An 18,045-nucleotide genomic window follows, 5' to 3' on the forward strand; every position below is an offset into this window, starting at 1 on the left:
TAAATTCATTGAGCATGTTGAGTTGTCATTTTTAAATATTTCTCTCTAATTGAAGGAGAGATGAAAACAGGTTTCAATCAAAGAATCAGCAGCTACTGGATTGGTTGCATTGGCATTTTTGTTTTATTTGATTGAGAAGTTATTTCAAAAGTTTAGTGTGGGATGAGTGTCCAATAACTTGTTGGCCAAGCATTTATTTTCAGCAATCATGTGAATTTCTAGTTTGTTATTCAGTTACAGAATAAGTGTAGGTTGCAAGTTGCAGTTGTTGAGTTGGGATCAGCCCAATGGATTAGGCCTTTGGTCTATGGGGTTCTTGCTTCCATTCATGATCGACAACATCCTCGTGAAGTCAGCTGTTATCACATTGCTTAGTCTGAAATATTTTAAAAGCACTGACAATGAAGTGTCAGCGCAAATTTGTAATAAACAGGGTTAAAGAGCTGACAACAGGAGTGTTAGTGCATTTTTGTAAAAATGGTCAATTAAAACTCAGTTTTTTCCTATAAACGGAAGTAAATTCAGGCACGGTTTTCGAATAGCTAGAAATGAATTTTCCAAATCTGAAAGAGGCTTTTGTCTGTTGAAGAATGTAACTAGGTTTGGCCTTCATATTTATATTTGAGTCAACGAATGAGAAAAAAAGTTTATTATTATTACAATGATTTATTAAAGCATGGGTTTCATGCTTGGGTCACCATTTTGTAGGTCAAAGTCCCCATTGTGGACTTCTAGGTTTTATACAGAGTCATTAGAGTCATTGTCCATTTAATGTGACCCTTCTTGGCCTTTTGTATCATGTAAAAAGATCTATTATTGAGTCAAAAATGTATTTTGTCACCTCCACACCAAATCGACCCTGTTACCACTCAAACCAGCAAGGGACCTAAAGGGGGTTCCTAAGAGGGCAATTGCTAGGTTAAGGGAAACGGTGGAGGCTTAGCCCACTATTACCACAGCTAAATCTCCCTGTGCTTTTCGGACTTTCACTGATGGGATAAGTCCCAGTAGTGTAGGGATCACTTTGTAAAGTGGATGTCAATGGATAGGTGAGAAGTGACCTTGAAAACCCTTTCCCAAGGATGGAGTGAAAAATGGAACTTGCTTGCTCTTTAAGCAAGGGACTTGGTCCACCAGGGGTAAGGGGTGAAGATTGGAGCGTTGAGGGAGAAAGAATAGGCTTATAAAGGAGTTTCTCAATCCCTATAATCCTAGGGAACTTGGATTCCCAAATGGTCTTTGACAAATAGTCTTTATTGACAAGTGGGACCACACGGGGCCAAGTGGACCTAGCCCAGGTTCGGGGATGGAATGTAGTAGCCAATGATGTTCCTATCCTGGACAAGGTAAGGGGAAAGGACCAAACAAGAATATTTACTTCAAAAGGTTGAATTGATCCTATTAGTGTCTAGCCTTCAGGATGCCTAGGCAAAATTCGGTCCTAGAGCTAAGGCTTGGGATTCCCAAAGATTACACCATTAGAATGGCCTCAAATTTGAGATTCCTCCGATATGTTGGCTCCTCCGATATTTAATGTGATATCTCTAATATGGCTCTTACTCTTGAGCATATGTGATATTTTAATAAGAACAATTTGTAACAAACTCTTACTCATGGCTTGGCTTTCCTGTGGCTTCTCCTCACTCTTTCGTTCTTACACTTTGGCTTCACGATGGCTTCTCGCTCCTGTTTCTTCACGGATCTGCTCTGCTTCTCCTTGGCTTCATATCATCATTTAGTACCTAGGATATTTCCATATTGACATCAATGACAATCTAGATCAACATATTCGTACAGTGCATATTTTCAGCTTCAAGTGGGCACGAAAATCAAGGCAAAGTGGGCAAGGTTTTCAAGGAGTTTTGGGTTGAAGAGATAAGTTGTATTTTGTTGTTTTGTTTTGTCTGCAAATGTATTTTTCCTGAACTCGAAAGATAAATAAATTTGAAGAGCTCTCTAACAGGTTTTTCCCAGAGAAGATTAAAGGGGTTTTCCCTGGGTCTAAGTTGACCAAAAATCGGTGTGTATTTTTATGTGTGTTGCTGGTCTATTTATGTCCATATTTATTTTCAGCGTGTGTTGACAGTCCCATGTGTTTTAATCTGAAAATTTCATTTCCAGAATTCTATATGTTGAATGTATGTTTATGAGCAAGGGAATTTAACTGAATGGGAGTGATAAGGTGAAATTAAAACTGGGTTGGGATTGCAGCTAACTTTTTTAAGTTATCAAATTTCAGCACGGACTTACAATCCACCATCCCAAATCTTTCAAGTATCTTCACAATGTATTTTCCTTGAGAAAGGAAAATCTCACCTACCTTTTGCCAGATCTCCAACCCTAGGAAATAATGCATCAATCCTAGGTCCTTCATCTCAAACTCGAAAGCCAACTCCTTCTTGCATTAATGAATGAGAGGGTTTGCACCTATCAAAAAGAGATCGTCCACATAGAGTACCAAGATGAGAGGTCTATCATTCTCAACCTTAAAGTAAAGGTTCGGATCAGCTTCACTTCTTGTAAATCCCAGCTTCATCAGATAGTTGTCGATCCTCTTTTACCAAGCCTAGGGAGCTTGCTTCAACCCATAGAGGGTTTTCTTCAACCTGCATACATGTGTCTTACGATCTTGGACTTCGAACCCCCCACGTTGTTCAACGTAGACTTCCTCCTTGAGTGAACCATGCAAGAAGGCAGTCTTGACATCCATTTGATGTAAATTCCATCCTTGTGAGGCAGCAAGGGCAATGATCGAACGGATGGTGGTATATCAGGCAACTGGTGCAAATATCTCATCATAGTCCACACCTTCCTTATGAGAGAAGCCTCGATCAACAAACTTGGCCTTGAACTTTTCAGCACTTCCATCAGCTCCATGCTTGATCTTGTAGAGCCATTTAAAGGTGACAACAGATTTTCCCCTGGGTCTAGAGACCACATCCCAAACATCATTTTTCATAATCGACTCATACTTTTCGTTCATAGCACCCTTCCATACTTGGTGCTTCACAGCTTCTTCGAATGTGCATGGCTCGGATTGAATGATGGTGCTCATGGCAGTTAAGTACCCTTGGTACCTATTCGGTTCTTACTTTCAAAAAAGGTCCCCCTTGGTGCAATACGTCTCTCAGCATCTTCAGGAGTTTCCCTAAGCCATGAGGGTCTCCTTTTTGAGGAGGGCTCATGAGGAGGTGGATCACTGGGATCCATTGGTTCTTCAACATTGAACATCAGCTCATCCTGCGGTTCTCCCTGGTTTCCTGTATCTATTTCTTTGTCCTTCCTTGGAAAAGGAAAGTTCCTAATCTTCCCAAGGGAAGCATCTTCATCGAACGTGACATCATGACCTATCTCCACTTCTCTTTGACCAGGTTCTTCTTTAGATCAAGTACATATAGTACTCCTTGTAGATGAATGGCGTTACCTTGATTCAACTGAAGAGTAACATTCCCAACTCGCAACACGGGATCGGTGGCATTGTCTCCAAGAATGATTTCCAAATTTGTATTCTTTTCTATCAGATTTGAAAGAGCTTCCTTATACCCAGTGAAGTGCCTTGAGGCACCACTATCAATCAACCAATTTCCCAGGGTATCTAGAGGGGAGGCAGTAGAGAGGGCAGATATAAGATAAAATTATTTTTTCTTGTTATCTACAACATTAGATTCATCATACCTAGAGTTTCTTGATCTTTTGGGAGGTCGACCATTTCCATGTTGAATAGCGGGAGCATTCCTTTTTCCTTTGTTGTTGAACCTTCCATTCCTTTGATTGTTGTTGCCCCGGAAATTGTTGTGGAAGTTGTTGTCATCATCCCAAGGTGTATCCCTTGTATCAGGACACTCCCTAGCATAGTAGTCAAGCCTGTTACAAATGAAGCATCTTCCCTTCCTTCCATCTTTGAATCCCAGTCTTCCTTGACATTGCTTCTTTGAACCTGCATTGTTCTTCTTTTTAGCATGAGCAGAGAATGCAGTGGGATCACTCCTATTTAAAGGCATGTCTCTCTCCATCATCCTTGTCTCTTCTTGAGTACATCTAGTCAACAATTCATCAAAACCTGGAATCTTGTCATTGTTGAGGATAGAAGTGTTGAACACATGTCATTCACAAGGGAGACCTCCAAGGGCAATGAGAGTGAGCTCCCAGTGAGCAATAACTTCTCCAATTGAAAGAAGATCATTTTTGATCTCGGTAATCCTCATGAAGTAGGATTCGATATCTTCACCTCTTCCCTTCTTTTTGTCCTTCAACTTGTTTTTGAGAAAGAGGACTTGGTTTGCATTGCTAACTTTGAACATGCCAACCAACCTATCATACATCTCCTTAGATGTGTTCAAATCAGAGATCTATGCAACCAAATGCTTATTAATAGAATCCCTAATGATCTTCTTAGCTTTGACTTCACCTTTCCTGTAATTTGTCTTAGTGGAAGCAGGTGCATTTGAAGGAGGTTCAGTAATCTTTCTCTACACATAGTCCATAACATCCTGCTCTTCCCAAGTCAAATCAAGAGACATCTTCCATGCATGATAATCAGACTTATCATTGAGCTTGTCATCAAGTTTGAAGTAAGATGTAGAGGCCACTGAATCTTGCCCTTGTCCAACAAATCTTAGTGATTGCTCTTTTCACTCTTGCTTGGGCTTTGTCTTCACCTCGACTCTGATACCATGTTAATTTTGATAACAATGCTATGTTATATGCTTTAAAGCAATTTACTTCAATTTTTCTTATTAGACCAAAATCAATTTCCATATTAGCAGTCACATTAACATTGATAGTAAACGCAGATAGAACATAAACAATAACCAAAAGACAAGCCAAGACAAGAGGACACAATATTTGGCAGATGCCAGGGAAAAACCCCAATGTGAGGAAAACCCTTTGATCAAATCATCTTATTATTCTTCAAAAGTTCAGCAGAGAGAGTACAATATACAAAATTCACTTGCCCAAACACAGTCAAATCTGACTAGTCAAACTGCAGTCAACAGGATGCCCTAACCAGAAAGTCAATGTTGGTCAAATCAGCAGAATTACTCCTCCAAATCAGCTCGGTCAAACCTAGTCAACTCAACCTTCAATGATAGTCCAAATCAGCCCAGAACAGTCTGGAAATTCTCGACCAAAGATGGTTAACGCAGGTCAATGTTGCAATCAAACTTTTGCAATCAACGCTGGTCAAACAGCGCAGAAAAACTCGATTTCTGGGCCCAAATATGCGGCCTGCCCAGACAGAGATATTCCCACAAAAATCACAGTCAAACGAAGTCAAATATTGACCGGTCAACGCTGGTCAAAGTTAGCTGCAACTCGGTCAACATAGAAATCAGAAAAAACCCAGTCAAACTTTCGCACGTGTGGAAAGGAATAAGTTGTCCTGAAATTCATACAACCCAATCAGATGAGGAGAGAGAGATATGTGTGAGATGATGAATGTCCAAATGAGGTAGATACTCCTTCTATTTATATGCAACGTTGAGGATGGAGAGACGTGACTTTTGGGCTTCTAAGCCTACATTAGATTGCTGACCAACCTTGACAATTTGTCCATAGAAAAAATAAAATCATAATTCCATTTATACATGTCAAAATGGGACGATCTTTAGATCAATCCTACACCTCTAGGTACGAGGAATCCAACAAAAATATCATCTCCATCATATAAGTTGTCCAAGGTGGAGTTTCGCCCTAGTTGCCAAATTTAACAAATAAAAACTGAGTATTTGAGAAGCATGCTTAGTTTGGTTGATATTATTGATTTCATTAACGAAAGATGTTTGGAAGAGACTAGAGGAGGCATCTTGTGTGATACAAAATGTCTGGGAGGACATCTGGTCGGCATATGTGTTGATGTCTAGATCCCACAGTAGGGAGGGTGGCGTTGGTCATAGAGCTTTGACCTTGTATTACACACCTAGATCCCTGGGTTAATGGTTAGCAAGTAATCCTAACAATACCTAGAGAGGTTGAAAGCTTTAGTCCATCTTAGTCCCACCCGGATAAATTGCCCTGGTCAGGAATCTAGTCTGGTAGCAACTTGTGTGCCAAAGTTCTTCATAGTTCTTGTGTTTTGAGATCTTCCTTGTACTTGTATATACATGTGTAATTTAAGAATACCTCCCTAGTTAAGAGGGAGTGTTGAAGAATGTAACTAGGTTCGGTCTTCATATTTATATTTGAGTCAAAGAATGAAAAAGACTTTTTTATTATTATTGGAATGACTTATTAAAGCATGGGTTTCATGCTTGGGTCATCTTTTTATAGGTCAAAGTCCCCATTATGGACTTCTAGGTTTTATACTAAGTCATTGGAGTGATTGTCCATTTAATGTGACCCTTCTTGGGCTTTTGTATGATGTAAAAAAAATTATTATTGAGTCAAAAATGCATTTTGTCACCTCCACACCAAGTCGGCTCTAACTTGATGAAGTCAGCCTACAAGAGGACAATTCAACCCACATAAGAGGCTATATATACAAGAGCAGTTCAATCTATTTGGACATCAACTAAAAAAGTTCAATACACATCAAAGAAGTGAAGAAAAAGTGTGAAGTTCAAGGGGAAGAAGGAAGAAGTACAAGTCCAAGTTTCTGGGCTATCTCTCTCTCTCTCATGCGAAGTTGCTAGGCTATCTCTCTCTCTTTTTTATTAGAAGTTACTAGGATATTTATTGGATTGAAGTTTTGTTGTTGCAAGGTCGAAGATTTAGATCGAAGTAGCTGGAAGGAAGGGTTGACTTGGTGATTGGAGGAGGTTTGTGTCTAGGTTGAAGAGTGTTGAATTATCTCGTCTTAATTATTGAAGGAAAAAAGTTTGATTGGGTTTTCCCCTAAATGGGGGTTTTTCCCTGGCAGAGTACCTACATCTTGTCTCTCTTGTTATTGTGATCTTCATACACACATAATTTGGTAATTGTTTGATGAAAGATAATATAATAAAGATATAAAAGCAGCCAATATAATTCACAAGTATTTATCAAGAAAGAGAAATCTAACCTTAATTCTACTAGCATTGATTTCTCAACATTGTCGACAACGAAGCCATTAACAAAAACCTCTCTCAATTTTTACACAAGTGTCACGGTTTGAAATATTCTAAGGGATCTTTGAAGGCAATTTTTCAGGATTTTGCAATCATGTTTTAGTAACTATTTTCAAAATCATATTCCCAACAAATGAAAACAAATTTTTCAAAATCGAAAGAGGTTTTTGTCTGTAATGGACCCATTTAGAAAAACCTCTCAATTTTCTAACAGCTATCACAGTTTTGGAGTTTTGAAGGGATCACTGGACCCTATTTTTAAGGAATTCGTAAGGAAATAGCTCATGGATAGTTGTTGACATGGATGCCACTTCATCAAATTCGACTTGATGATCCTTATCTCCAACCATGACTCCAGCAACACATGGTATTTAGATGCAAATAGACTTGGAAAGATGTTTATGTGCATGTATTTGAGAGATACGTTTTATCCCTTTTATTTTTAGCAATTTTGTTATTAAGATAATGCTAGAAACTTGTTTTAGCTTGTAGTCTTCTCTATAAATATTGATCTAAAGAAAGAAGAGGGTTGGAATTTTTTGGCAGAACCTTTGGTACAGTGTACACATTTTGATATTGATATATATATTATTGTGTTCAACGTTATTTGTTCAGAGTTACAAAGATTCTTGTGTGACAGGTTTCCTGTCTGTGTTCTAGTGTTGTAATCTCTTTTGTTTCATGTCTTCTACATTTTGGAAATCAAGTTTGTAAATATGAACTCTGTTTGTCAGCTCATATTTACTATTGCCAAACTGCTATATGTTTTCCACTTAAATATCTTTAACAAAATTCATTAATTGCTCTAGTTTTGGTATTTGTCTCTATCTGCTTCTGTCACAGCTAAATGATAATTTGCCTAAGAAAGTTGTTGCTACCTTGCATTTGTATTTTCTTCATATAACTTGTTAGCAGTAATTTGTTGTCAAGCAGACTCCATGCCCAATGGTTTTTCCTATCCTTTCCATACCAACGTTGCTTAAATCCAATTAGATCTAGTCAATGTGCTTAATACATAACCAATCATTTTGACTGAGTTATAGAAGGGATCCCCCTTCAGATTGAAAGGGCTAGCTTTCAATTCAAGAGATTGGTTAGAGGTTACTTTAGAGTTTTCCCCTTACAGCGAGGGTTTTCTCTAAGTGATAACACCTTCAATGGGCTCTCCAAGTATATTTTACATTTCATATTAACAACGTAAAGAAGATTGTAGTTTGTGATTTCAGCTCTTTCATGCCTTTATCATATGTAAAAACATCATACATAGTTTGATCCTTTGACTCCATGCCCAATGAATAGACACTAGGTTCAATCTACCCATTATCTTATCATTTTCCCATACAACAACACGTGTTTTGTTAAAACCACTATTCATTTCATCTTGAGCCATCATTCCCTAGGTTTTAGCAATCCCACCTTAGGGAAACCCCCTTTGATTTGGAGAAGAGCCAGCCTAATGTGTGAAGAGGGGTGGTTTAGCCTCCCTATTAGTACCCTATAGGCTGGTAACCATCTTTTGGACTTGAATCTTGTTGAAGAATGTAACTAGGTTCAGTCTTCATAGATGTATTTGAGTCATTATGTAATGTACTTATGAAAAAGAATAAAAAGAAAAAAAATATTATTATTATTATTATTATGACTTATTAAAGCACGGGTTTCATGCTTGAGTCATCATGTTTTAGGTCAAAGTCCCCATTGAGGACTTCCAGGACTTATGTTGAGTCATTAGAGTCATTGTAAATTTAATAAGACCCTTCTTGGGCTTTTGAATTATGTAAAAAGAATTATTTTTGAGTCAAAAATGAATTTTGTCACCTCCACACTAAGTTGGCCTCAAGAAGGGTAATTTGACCTCACCAGAAGCCTATATATTAAAGCAGTTCGATTCATTTGGAGGACAATCACTCACACAGCTTTGATATCCTACAAGACGTGAAAAAGTGTGAAGTTGCACTGGAAGAGGGACAATTGCAGGATCAAAGGTTTTGGGTTATCTCTCTCTCTCTCAAACATGTGATTTTTTTGTGCTATGGCATCAAGAAGTTTTGTTACGGCATCAAGGTCGAAGTACGACATCAAGGTTGAAGTACAGCATCAAGGTCGAACTACGAAATCCAGGTCGAAGCACTGCTTCAAGGTTGAAGAGCTAAGTGCTTCAAGGTCAAAGTTGTTGCATTAAGATCGAAGTTTCTAGGTCAAAGATACTACTGCATCGAAGTGTTGGTGCTACTACTGCTACATCTAAGTTGAAGACAATACTAGAAAGTGATCATCTAATGAAGAAGGAAAGGGTTGACTTGGTGTGGAGGAAGTCTATCAAGAGTCTTGGATTATCTTAGGAAAACTATTGAAGGAAGAGTTGTTGACTGGGTTTTCCCCAAGATTGGGGTTTTTCCCTGACTGTCCACCTACATCTGGTGTTCTTGATCTTTGTGCTATTGTTTTGGTAATTGCTTGATGAACTAAGATAAAAGAAGAACATAAGAAAGTTAATAAGAACACAAGAATCTCACAAGTAATTATCAAGTATAAGAAAATCTTTCTGCCTTTCCGATTTTCTAACATGGTATCAGAGCTAAGGTGAAGAAGAAAGAAAAAGGCAGGTTGAAGATCTATTGAAAGAAGACTAAGGAATCTCAAGAAGTTGAGCAAGGGATCATATAAGGAGACCTTACAAGGAAAGAAGTTTACTACCTTCAAGGGCAATGCCTAAAAGGAGGGAACAAATCAATGTTGCAAGAACCGTTCCCCCCCCCCAAGGATTTGGAGGCAGATCCACGACCCGTACGGATCCGCCACTGATCCTTCGGTGGAACTGCGGATCGGAAAATCGGATCTGCGGTTTTGCCTTTTTTTGGCGATTCTTGGAAAATTGGATCTGTGGGGACCCGATCCGTGGTTCCTATTGCCTGATCTGCGGCTCCTACTACTTGATCCGTGGATCGGGTGCAAATCTGTGGAGGTTCGGGCATGTATCCACCGCGAATCCGAGATAAGGTGGACGGTTCCACGGGGCTTTTTTTGTTTTTGTTTTTGGAAATTTCAAACTGTTATGTGAGGAACTACACTTTCCAAATATTCCCAAGGTGACCCTTGATGCTCCCTAGACGCTTCCTAGATGCTCCCTAATGGTAATGTTAAATTCTTAAGTAAAAGTGACATTTTCCTTTATCTTTCATTTCCATCCTTTTACTTAAATTTTTAACATTACCATGAAATGACTTAGGATGTCTAAGAGTGGTTCCAACCTCATCAGACTTCATATGGAGAAAATATAATTTCATATCCCATTCAAAATTCAATAGACCTAATAGTTTTTAGGATAAATGGGATTGTGGCGTTTCATTCGAATATATCATGTATGAGGGCATGTGATTGGCATTTAATCAAAAGCACCAAGCCCTACATGTACCCGAGTGTTGGTGTTATTGATTATTGAACTCCTTTGTCATGGCCTTAGTAATTATGTACCCTTCACTCAAGTCAAAATCATTGATCAAGCATGTTAAGCTTTCTCTACCATATTATAAGGCTTGGATTAAGTTGTTCAATCAAAACTAGGCAATGTTGACTAAAATCCCTATAGAATTGAAGTAGAGGCAAAGGCTAGACAAGAGAAGAGGAATCTAGATTATAGATGGTTGATGTTGGAATAATTAATCATTGATGTACAATGGATGCCATATCTATCTTGATTTATGTAAAAATATGAATGTTTTCTTGTCTTCTACAACTAATTTGGTATTTTGGATTTTTTTTAATATAAATGCAAAAAAATATAAAATATATATATATAGTAGACGCTTTCGAGATGCTTCGCTTCCTAGATTTTTGGGAAATGACGCTTCCGCGTCCCCACTTCCAAAAAACGTCCCTGCTTCGTGCAACATTGGAACAAATTAGAAGGAGAATCAAATTACAAGTCATGGAAAAAGATGATAGATCTAATCCTTGAAAAGAATAAAGTTTTGGATCTAGTCAAAGGAAAAGTAAAGAAGCCTATAGATGAATCAAGTGAAGCAAAGAAAGCAACGTTTAGAGAGACAAAGATTTTGGCCATGAGCCTAATAGTGGATGGAAATTGGAATGCATGCAGTCAAGGAGGAGTCAAAATATCTTTAGTAATCAACAAGGAGAGTGAAGAAGAGAAAACCTCGAATGATTGTTTCGCTCATCACAAGAAGAAAATAACCTTCAAGAAGTCCAAAGGGCCAATGCTACAGTTGTCACAAGATGGGTCACTATAAAAGAGATTGTCCTAAAAATCCAGGGAATAAAAGGAGGAACAAGGATCAAGCAAACTTTGTCGAAGAAGTTTCACCAAAGAAGAACAAGACGGAAGGATCCGAATTCAAAGACCTATTTGTTAGGGACTCTATCCCTTTAGGATTAAGAGGGAACTCTCGCCACTTTCCAAAGATAAGTATCTTACTCCTTGTATTATCTTTTATATTTGGTTTCCCTTACTTATCTAAGTTTGTTTATATGAAATACTAATCACATTTCTATTCATATTTTCCTTGTTTAGGAATGGCTTACTGAATAATCAAGGATTATGAAAGAAGGCCTCACAAAACAAGCATTGGGATTACAAGGTTTGTTAAGAAACAAAGGTATGCCTTAGACCATAAGCTTTGTTCTCTTCATGATAAAGGTATATTCATTCTTTTTGGTAATTTATTGCACATTACTAACATTGTTGTGTCTAGCACTCTTGAATCATAAAGATTCTTGATTGGGTGATTCATCATTAGATAAATCTACCCTCCTCATATCTTTGATTATTCTTGTGGAACGCTAAAAAGGTTCTCTGTAAAACCCTAACTTAAGGGTATGTCGATGATAACGTGTGAAACCCTATCCTACTTAGGGTTATTGATGAAGTCTAAAGAAAATGTTTGATGCTTTAATGATGTCATGTTTGGGGTTGAATGGTTATGTTTGAAATCCCAAACCTTTGAAGTATTGATAAATTAGGGTTTGCTATGTTAAGTATTAAAACCCTACATCGTTAAAGTTTGGTAAGGTGTATAAGCAAGAACCTTATAATGTCCTAGATATGAAATCCTTGGTATATGTGTATTTGTCTGATCAAACCCTAGTCTGATCAAGTTTGTTATATGTCTAACTTTAATATATTGATATTTGTGTTATTGGGTTTGACTAACACATGTTATGATATGCTTGTGCATGATGATGGAATCCTAGATATATGAGTTGACCTAATTATTGATGGTCATGAGTCCTGGGGTTTGGAACTAATCCCTAGTCGAAGTTTGATTCCCTAAGATGATAATATTTGTGAATTCTAGGGTTGTGTAACTAAACCTTAGTAGAAGCTCAATTCTCTAATATGTGATGACTAATGTAACAATTTGATATTTATAGAAGATTGTTGAAATCTGAAATTGAGTTGTGATTGGTTTTGATTGTGAAGGTTAATGGCTCTTGTTTGAAATTTAGGGTTTGCACAAAATCTATTAATTTTGGAAACTAGGGCCAAACTTCACCTTGGACAATTCATATGAGGCAGCTCATATTTTTCACTGGATTCCTCTCTCCGAGAGGTGTAGGATTGATCTAAATATCATCACATTCTGACATGTACAAATGGAATTATGAATTTATTTTGATTATGGACAAATTGTCAAGGTCGGACAGCAAACTCAAGTAGGCTCAGAAACTCAACAATCATGTCTATTCAAATTTCATCCTCAACGTTTGCATATAAATACAAAGTGCCTCCTCCTCATTTGGACACTTCATTCACTCACACATCTCTCTCTTCTTAATTGGGTACGGATTTCTGAGGCTTCTCTCTTTCCACACGTGCGAAGAAAGGACTGTACTTTTTATGTCCCTGCATTGACTAGCGTTGACCGAAAATTGCAGAAGGTTGTTTTGACCAATGTTGACCATCTTTGACTGTGCTTTTGTGTGGGGTATTTTGTTTGGACAAGCCACAATTCTGGGCACAAAATCTAAGGTTGTTTGACCTCTATTTGACCAGCGTTAACTGTGTTAGGGCTTGTTGCTGTGTTGATTTTCATTGACCAGGTTTGACTGGATATTTTCGAACTGTTTTTGGGCTGATTTGACTTGTTGTTGGAGGCCGACTTGACCGAGTTGTTTTGGAGGTCAAAATCTACCCTGTTGACCAGCGTTGACTTTCTGGTTAGGGCTTTATGTATTTGTTGTTTGACTGATCAAATTTTCATTGTGATTGGGCAAGTGAATATTCTATATTGTACTCTCTCTCTGTGCTGAACTTTTGAAGTATTATAAGAAGAATTGATCAAGGGTTTCTCCACATTGGGGTTTGTCCCTGGCTGATGCCATATTTTGTCCTCTTGTCTTGGCTTGTCTTCTACTGTTATTGTTTATGTTTTATCTGCATTTTACTATCATGATGATGTGATTGCTAAACTGGATATTGGTATTGGGCTAATAAAGAAATTGAAGTAAAATTGCTCTAAGCATAGAACATACCATTGTTATCCAAAAATTAACAAAATCCTAGTAGGATTTCTAGCATATGAATTATGAAAGTTGTTAGATGCTTTGTTGAAATTATACTTGTTTGAATTAATTCGAGGGTTTTCTATATGTTATAAAAGAGTTTTTCATATCTCTGAAAGAAATATTGAAGCCCTTGATATAATGAGATTGATAACTTGATTGAGTTGTTGATGTGATTTAGGGTTTGTAACAAAACCTGGGCAAGAAGTTGAAGTATAGAAGTAAAGTCTCTTGCTGATTATGTTTATAAAGTCTAATGCTTTCATTATTATATGATTCTGACATGGTTAACTTCATGCTTCTATAGATTTGGTTGTACTTGCTATCTAAGTTGTGCAGGTACATAATCTTCAAGATGGTGAAGATGTTCATTTGATAAGCATGATGAAGAATGTTAGATGGATGATGATGGTCATGATAACTCTGATGAGAAGGATGGAAGCCATGAAAGATTCTCTGATGTCGTAGAAAAGAAGTTGATCTCCCTAGGTTAAGAGGGAGCTTGGGTATATTCCTTGTATATGAATGATTAGATCCTCCCTGGTTAAAAGAGAGTGTTGGATATGGTTCTTTACTTCATGTGTCATGCACTAGACCAAGACTAATATCGTAAGTCTTAGTGAAGACCATAAGTGAGAGAAGGACACATCACTCTTGTCTTCACAGAAACAAGTCCTAAGTTGAGAGGGAGGGAATACTATAGTCATGATGGATCCCTTGAAGTAATTGAAGAACGCATATTAAGGTGTTGCTAACAGAAGGAAAGTTGATTTTGAAGTAGGAAAGGAAGCCAAATGATTGAGGAATCTTCTGTCAAGATTCGTTTGAAAGTCCTATTGTAATAAATTGTGAAGCAACATCTAGTTGTCTGAAAAACCCCGGAGGTTTGTGTTTACTTATGTACTTGTGAAAGTTTGTTATTGGTTAGGGTTCTGTTTGTACAGGTAAATCTCTCGGAGGTTTGATAGCATGTTTTACATGATGGTTACTGATCAGTTTGATCTGGAGAGATTTGTTATCGATCTGTTTGATCGGGAAGGATTTCCTACCAATTCAAATAGTTGGGAGTGTCGAGGCTTTGTGGGTAAGACCCATTGCCTGAGAGGACATCTGACCGGCACTTTATGTTGATGTCTGGATCCCAAAGTAGGGAGGGTGGCGTTCGTCATAGAGCTTTGACCTCGGATACGCACCTGGATCCCTGGGTTGACGGTTAGCAAGTAACCCTGATGGTACCTAGAGAGGTTGAAAGCTTTAGTCCATCTTAGTCCCACTCGAATAGATTGCCCTGGTCAGGAATCTAGTCCATGGCACTGCGAGTGCCTAAATTGTTGGAGGACCTTGGATAGATTGCCTTGGTCAGGAATCTAGTCCATGGCATTGCAGTGCCTAAACTCTTCATAGTTCATATAGTTTGAGATCTTCCTTGTACTTGTTATGAATACCTCCCTAGTTAAGAGGGAGTGTCGAAGAATGTAACTAGGTTCGGTCTTCCAAAATGTATTTTAGTCATTATGTAATGTACTTATGAAAAAGAATAAAAAGAAAAAAATTATTATTATTATTATGACTTATTAAAGCATGGGTTTCATGCTTGGGTCATCATGTTTTAGGTCAAAGTCCCCATTGAGGACTTCTAGTATTTATGCTGAGTCATTAGAGTCATTGTACATTTAATAAGACCCTTCTTGGGCTTTTGAATTATGTAAAAAAAATTATTTTTGAGTCAAAAATGAATTTTGTCACCTCCACACCAAGTCGGCCTCATTAAGATCAAGTCGGCCACAAGAAGGGTAGTTCAACGTCACCAGAAGCCTATTTATTGAAGCAATTCGATTCATTTGAAGGACAATTACTCACACAAGTTCGATCTCCTAAAGGAAGTCGTGAAAAAGTGCGAAGTTGCAGTGGAAGAAGGACAATTGCAAGATCAAAGGTTTTGGGTTATCTCTCTCTCAAACGCGTGATTTTTCTATGCTTCAACATCAAGAGGTTTTGTTACAACATCAAGAAGTTTTGTTACGGCATCAAGGTCGAAGTACAACATCAAGGTCGAAGTGTTGCTTCAAGGTCGACAAGCTAAGTGCTTCAAGGTCAAAGATGTTGCACTAAGATCGAAGTTGCTAGGTCGAAGATATTACTGCATCAAAGTGTTGTTGCTGCTACTGCTACATCTAATTTGAAGACAATACTAGAAAGTGATCATCTGCTGAAAAAGGAAAGTGATCCAAAATGGATCCTAGAACACTCTCTAAGTTTTCATGAACTCTTTAAAAATCATACCAAAGATTCAAGTCTTAAAACGATCAAGCTATCGGGAGGAATCCTCATGACAGTTGCGAATTGTGATCAGCGCGGATCAATGAGGGCCGTTGATCTAGCGCGCAGAGCGGCAGACCATGGTAATGCGCGCTAACACCAACCAGCAAATGCAGGGATAATTTTAAGCAACGGAGGTAGTTTCCGATATGCGATTAACGTATCGCAGGGCAAACCTCTCAGAGAAGGAAAGCCCCGAGCAACTGGACTCAAAATAATTATAAAACGCGGGAAATATTGTTTCGGTTCCGTCGGAGCGGGATTCCACAAAACCGGCAGAATATCGGAGGGGCTTCGAGCGGTAAGCGGTTTCAACCGAGTTCCGCTCGATGCCATACAGCGATTGCCACGCATCCCGGGAAAAAGAGAGAAAACCGCTCACATCGGACGGGTAAACATCATGCTACTCAGCCACCCGATATGAACGACAATCGTAGGATCTGGGGCCCCCAGATCAACGACAGAGACGCATTCCGATGGATGACCAGATTTGACAAGATTATAAAGCAAGGTCACATAGGATTTGAAATCCGATATGGATGATGCATTGGCAGAAGGTCGTGTTTCGCGGGCATTCTTGGAGTTAACGGAAAAAACGACCGTTTCAAATATGTCCAAGAGAACTGACACTCATCCGTTAGGAAATAGGTGGCCACCTCCTTGTGAGGCGTTATACAGTGACTGATGACACAGGACAGAGGGATTCAAACGGACAGAGGCAAGGGAATCGGAAAGCCAGGAAGCGGAAATGAACAATCAAGAAGCAGATTGGCTTTAAAGCCACAAACTGACAGAAAGCAAAAGCAAGTTAAGGGCAATAAGCGGAAAGCAAAGAGAAGAAGCTGAGCTGACCTACAGAAGAAAAGGCAGCATCGAGCCAGAGTTTAAGACAAAGACAGAGACAGTCAGAGAGTCTGTGTACTCTAGAGAAGGCTTGAGAGGTTCAAGCGCACCCCTTTGTAATGCCTGTCATGTATGAGTCTCAGATTGGGCTCATAACACTGTGACCAATAGAGGTCAAGAGTCAGTAAGGAGAGTCGGTGTACCCCAGAGACTTGGGGGATCCAAGTACAGTCTTACTAATTTATACCTGCTGAGTGGGACTCAAATTGAGCTCACTAAAAACTCTGCTTTGAAAACATAATAGAGAGGCCACCACTGAAGGCTGGACCAGGAGACGTAGCCCAGGAGTATTGGGTGAACTCCTTATTAAACTTGTTGTGTTTATATGTGTTGCTTATTATGTTTTCCTTAACTACTTCATTGCCTGTGTATTTCACAATCTTATCGATCCGTTGCATAAAATAACATAGGCACATCTATGCACATGAGTCTGTAATACCTTATTGTTTTGTCTAAATCAATTTCGGATCAGAAAGGACTGACTTTGGTGTGGAGGAAGTTTGTCAAGAATCTTGGATTATCTCAGGAAAACTATTGAAGGAAGAGTTGTTGAGTGAGTTTTCCCCAAGATTGGGGTTTTGCCCTGACTGTCTACCTACATCTAGTGTCCTTGATCTTTGTGCTATTGTTTTGGTAATTGTTTGATGAACTAAGATAAAAGAACAACATAAGAAAGTTAATAAGAAAACAAGAATCTCAAAAGTAATTATCAAGTATAAGAAAATATTTCTGCCTTTCTGATTTTCTAACAAATCTAAAGGTACTATTTAGTGAGGAAATAGGGTGCAAACCTGGACATAATTAACTTGGTGCTGGTGAACTTAGCTGAAGATGTAAAAGAAATTACACCAAAATTCTGTTTAATTAATGGGGGTTTGCACTTGCAACTGGGTGTTCAAAAAGAGTACAATGAACTTCTTCCTTGTGACATTTAAAACTGAATGAAAGACTAGACTAAGCCAGGAAACTACACTAACATAATCAATAAATCTCTTAGGGTGCAACTGAATTCATATCACCACAAATTTGTGATTGTACTCGAACTTCACATGACACGTTTACAACAATACAGTGTTGAAGGAACAATTACCTTGTAGAATTAAATGACACAATGACAGGATAGAATAAAAGAAATTTAAAGGAAGAATGAATACCACAATACCGCGGATCTGCCAGAAGGCCAACAAAAGATATGTACTCATCAGGAGCCCACTTTCTGCCTTCTTGTTCCTCAATAAGTGAATATGCAATCTAA

General features: G+C 38.3%; 1 protein-coding gene across 3 annotated transcripts in view; it reads right to left on the reverse strand.

The window, feature by feature from the left end:
• The window catches only part of LOC149187085 (3'-5' exonuclease domain-containing protein / K homology domain-containing protein / KH domain-containing protein), a 290,743-nt gene that overhangs the window by 129,001 nt on the left and 143,697 nt on the right, over nucleotides 1–18,045 (reverse strand). For all 3 annotated transcript variants that reach the window (XM_089411279.1, XM_089411278.1, XM_089411280.1), the window contains exon 5: nucleotides 17,945–18,041. In XM_089411279.1, the coding sequence (XP_089267405.1) occupies nucleotides 17,945–18,041 (97 nt within the window). The remainder of the gene's footprint in view (nucleotides 1–17,944; nucleotides 18,042–18,045) is intronic.

The sequence above is a fragment of the Pinus tabuliformis genome, chromosome 3_1 (genome assembly GCF_031772625.1).
Source record: "Pinus tabuliformis cultivar Carrire ecotype Pingquan chromosome 3_1, CPIR1, whole genome shotgun sequence".
NCBI classification, from domain to species: domain Eukaryota; kingdom Viridiplantae; phylum Streptophyta; class Pinopsida; order Pinales; family Pinaceae; genus Pinus; species Pinus tabuliformis.